The sequence below is a fragment of the Octopus bimaculoides genome, chromosome 18, assembly GCF_001194135.2.
Source record: "Octopus bimaculoides isolate UCB-OBI-ISO-001 chromosome 18, ASM119413v2, whole genome shotgun sequence".
In the NCBI taxonomy this organism is placed as follows: Eukaryota; Metazoa; Mollusca; class Cephalopoda; order Octopoda; family Octopodidae; genus Octopus; species Octopus bimaculoides.
In genome coordinates, this window is record NC_068998.1 from 49,631,992 (window position 1) to 49,636,012 (window position 4,021).

General features: G+C 36.9%; 1 protein-coding gene across 3 annotated transcripts in view; it reads right to left on the minus strand.

Annotated features, from left to right (window-relative positions):
* Positions 1-1,435: 1,435 nt before the first annotated feature.
* The window catches only part of LOC128249883 (uncharacterized), a 14,439-nt gene continuing 11,853 nt past the window's right edge, over positions 1,436-4,021 (minus strand). For 2 of the 3 annotated variants that reach the window (XR_008266014.1, XM_052974435.1), the window contains 3 exons: positions 3,890-3,989; positions 2,997-3,085; positions 1,436-1,744 (listed from right to left, as the gene is read on the minus strand). Coding sequence is in view for 1 of the 3 variants with exons in the window: in XM_052974435.1 (XP_052830395.1) it covers positions 1,641-1,744; positions 2,997-3,085; positions 3,890-3,989 (293 nt within the window). In the remaining 2 variants the exon portion in view is untranslated. The remainder of the gene's footprint in view (positions 1,745-2,996; positions 3,086-3,889; positions 3,990-4,021) is intronic. The other variant, XR_008266015.1, reaches the window with a different exon arrangement.

Here is a 4,021-nt window from a genome sequence, read left to right on the forward strand (position 1 = left end):
TATATATATATATATATATATATATATATATATATATGCATACGCATATATATGTATATATATAAATATATATAGTCACCTGCTCATAAAATTACTAAGAACAGAATATAATGCGAATATGATTGTGCTTAGGTTTATATTCCTTTATCTTGAGGCAGATATCCATTTGTAAAAGAAAAATGATGTGTAGTGAAGAAAATGGTAGTTGTTTGAGAAACGATCTATTAGCTATCATGTTGCGTGTAATCAATTTTTCGATGAAAATCTAACGAAGTCCATTTCGCCTCCATTGTATATTTTCCGCTCACTAATGTATTTTCACTACAAGGTATCGGTATTTTGTATATAAAGTGTATTTGAAATCTTCATCTCAAAAATGATTAAGTATTTTTCAAATATATATGTCTGTATGTCTGTGCGTGAATGTTGACATGTATGTGTGTGCGGGTTCCTTGTTTTATGAGTATCGATGCGTGGGCACCTGTGTGTGAATAGGTACATAGAAACAGGTGCACATATATCCACCTATATTTATCCCTGTGTCTATCTCTACACACAAAGAAAAAGACACACACAAACTCGATCAGACACAGACACACGCGGACAAGGACTCACACACATGCAAACACATATAGCTACATTTAAATATGTTCCTTCGTGTCTATTTTGTCTGAACTGCGTCTTGTTCAATTACAATATTACAGAGCACTTGTGATTACACTGCAAAGAAGCCTTTCAGTGAACAAGTCGTAGTAGGCAAGATAGAAGCTCACACCAGTGTAGGCAGTCTTGCAAGGTCACTGAATGGTTAACATGTAGAGTCCATATCATCAAAGGATTAAAAACGGTAGTAACGTCGATTCCTAGGGAACAGCCATGTTCAGGACTTATTACTTTAGCAGTAAGGATTACTGTTGATTACGTAGAATATCTTACAGTAACATACATCTTAGGTACTATCATACTGAAAGGATCACGTTGAAATTACACATGCACTTCAATGACTTCATAGTGTTATTACACTAATAGCTGTTCTTTGTCGTCTTCAGAGGGTTTTTGATCCGAAAACGTGTACAGCCATTTTAATTACTTTAATTTTGCTTTCTTCGAATAAAATATCTCAGATGGTTCTCGCGATTCATGTTCATAAACATCTGGTATAACTTGGCTCACAGATTTGATTTTCTTTTAGAGATAACAATTACAGTTCGCTTACTCGGTTGCAGTCTATCGAATACTTTCCATTGTCTCTCCCACCAGCAATGTTCCCCGCCATGTCGTCGGTGAACACTCCGCTCTTTTTCTGTCTTTCATGAGGAACGCAAACTCATTCGTTTCGCTATTACGAAGTTCCGGTTATTACAAAAAAAAAAAAAAAAAAAAAAAAATAATAATAATAATAATAATAATAATAATTCCAGTCATGCAAAAAAAGTATTAATATTATTTTTTGAGAATTTTATTTACCTCCGTAATAATAATAGTAATAAGAGTGTGAACTGTTATCTCTCTCTTCCAAATAAAATGCAGTTATGATTTAACCAAAAAATAAATACATACACAAGGTGTGTAATCATTCTATCTTCCTAATATAAATATTTGCCATGAAATGTAGCTTCATCCGTTGATTTTGAAATTCATTACATCCAGGTTGCTATGATGAGGGGCGCAAATATGTTGTATTTGGATACGGATTTGAATGACCCCACATTTGAAATAAGTGTCACTGGCATAAGTATTTTATCTGGAAAAAGATATATGTGATACTGGTTTAGATGGACACCTATAAAGATATGTAGCATTTTAAAGATATATTACAATTTCAAGTCATTCAATCGATTAGTCGTCTGTGAAGTAGACATGCAAATAAATTGGGAGTACAATGTTAATTAATTTCCACATCCCCTGTGTCGAAACAATTAACACTATACTTTGAGTAAGTGAAATACTTGTATTTCTTTCTGGAACATAATGTACAACGACAGCTTGTTGTTGGCACTCTGTCGCTTACGACGTCGAGTGTTCCAGTTGATCCGATCAACGGAAAAGCCTGCTCGTGAAATTAACGTGCAAGTGGCTGAGCACTCCACAGACACGTGTACCCTAAACGTAGTTCTCGGGGATATTCAGCTTGACACAGTGTGACAAGGCTGACCCTTTGAATTACAGGCACAACAGAAACAGGAAGTAAGAGTGAGAGAAAGTTGTGGTGAAAGAGTACAGCAGGGTTCGCCACCATCCCCTGCCGGAGCCTCGTGGAGCTTTAGGTGTTTTCGCTCAATAAACACTCACAACGCCCGGTCTGGGAATCGAAACCGCGATCCTATGACCGCGAGTCCGCTGCCCTAACCACTGGGCCATTGCGCCTCTACCAACGACAGTTTATACACACATGAATGCGTAAAAAAAGAATTTATTGGTAGATTCGTTAACACATCGAGCAAAATACTTAACTTCATTTCCAATGGCACCGGGTTCGACTTCCTCCTTCATCCATCCAGGTTCGATGAAATTAGTACCAACTTTTGATTGAGGTCAATGTAATTGACAAACCCACTTAGGCCATAGTTAACTAGCTTTCAGCATACACATATTTCAAATCAATAATAATTTAATTATATTTGTATTGTATGTTGTATGAAGTTTACCTCCCAATACGTTTCACGTTTCCTCCCACTTTGTGGAATCTCGAGCTACTCTCCACTATTGGAGATCACAGCTTGACAAGCGGAGTTGGTTCGTTTAAGTCAGCGTAACTTAGGGATAGGGTGAAAGAGAACGAGATAATAAATACGGCTAATAAAACCAAGTACTGATGTTGAATTGTTCGACGAAAACCCTTCAGGGTTGTGCAGGTGCATCTCCACACTAATAACTGGACCAAGTAAAACATAAAAAGATGTGTAGCTGGATAAAACATATTTATTTTACTAAAGCAAAGAAGCTTGAATACATCACTTCCGATAAAAACAAAGTTGATGATAAAATTTTCTCACCAAAACAATCCTGATAAATGAGTTCCGTGAAGTAATCACCGCACACGTCGTCTGTAAGTTGCATGCACACTTGAAATATTTGCATTCGTCTAGAACATAGAAGCTACACTGAGAAGAAATTTTTATAGAGTTAAATAACGTCATATACTGGTAAAGCAGTGTAGTCGAAGAAGTCTGCTTCTAAGAGGTTAATTATGGTTGATCCACAGGGATCCGCATTCGGTCTCACGTGTGTGTTCTACTGTATCTGGACCGGTATATGTTTTGTGAGTGAAATACGTTGCAAAGAAACTGCGTAGAACATCACGCTAGCGCACGCACATATACACATACACACATATGCACACGTATACTTATGTATTTGTAGAGGGTGCTCGTGTTAAATTTGAAAGTTCGCATAAAAGGAAAAGAAAGCACAATATCCCATCCAAATCTAAATGTATTTTTTTAAAAATCAAAAAGATAAAAAAATTATCTCTGGAAGTTTACAGAAAGTAACCCTCCCCAGCTTCCACCAGGAAACGAGGATGGCTCCGGTAATTCTTCTGTACCTGGTTAGGTCATCGAGCACCTCCTTTATTTCCCTCATGTCCCGTAGCCTTTATTGTTGTAGGTAGGGCGGTTCGCGTTTTACTCGAGCGCGCCAATTTTATCTTGTCGTATCAGCTTCAGAATGGTGTGCTTCTTAGTAAATACCTCTACACCACAGTGAGCAAACTTGATTAACATGTTCCCTACATTCTTATAATAGAAACAGTCAAAAATGAATGTTATCGATTTGAACAAACAACCACTTATTTCTGACTGCGTGCATGACATACACGGAATCACGAAATGAATGCATTCAACAGAGTAAGCATTACAAAATATTCATAGTATAAAGATAAATTTACCTGCAGTAGTTAACATCTGGGCTTTTAGTAGGATACGACTTCCAGACCTGGGTGCAAGTACTATTTGCCTTTTCAAAACAGAAATCAGCCGCACCACATCCTGAGTATTCAATATCAAATGTATGTATATAT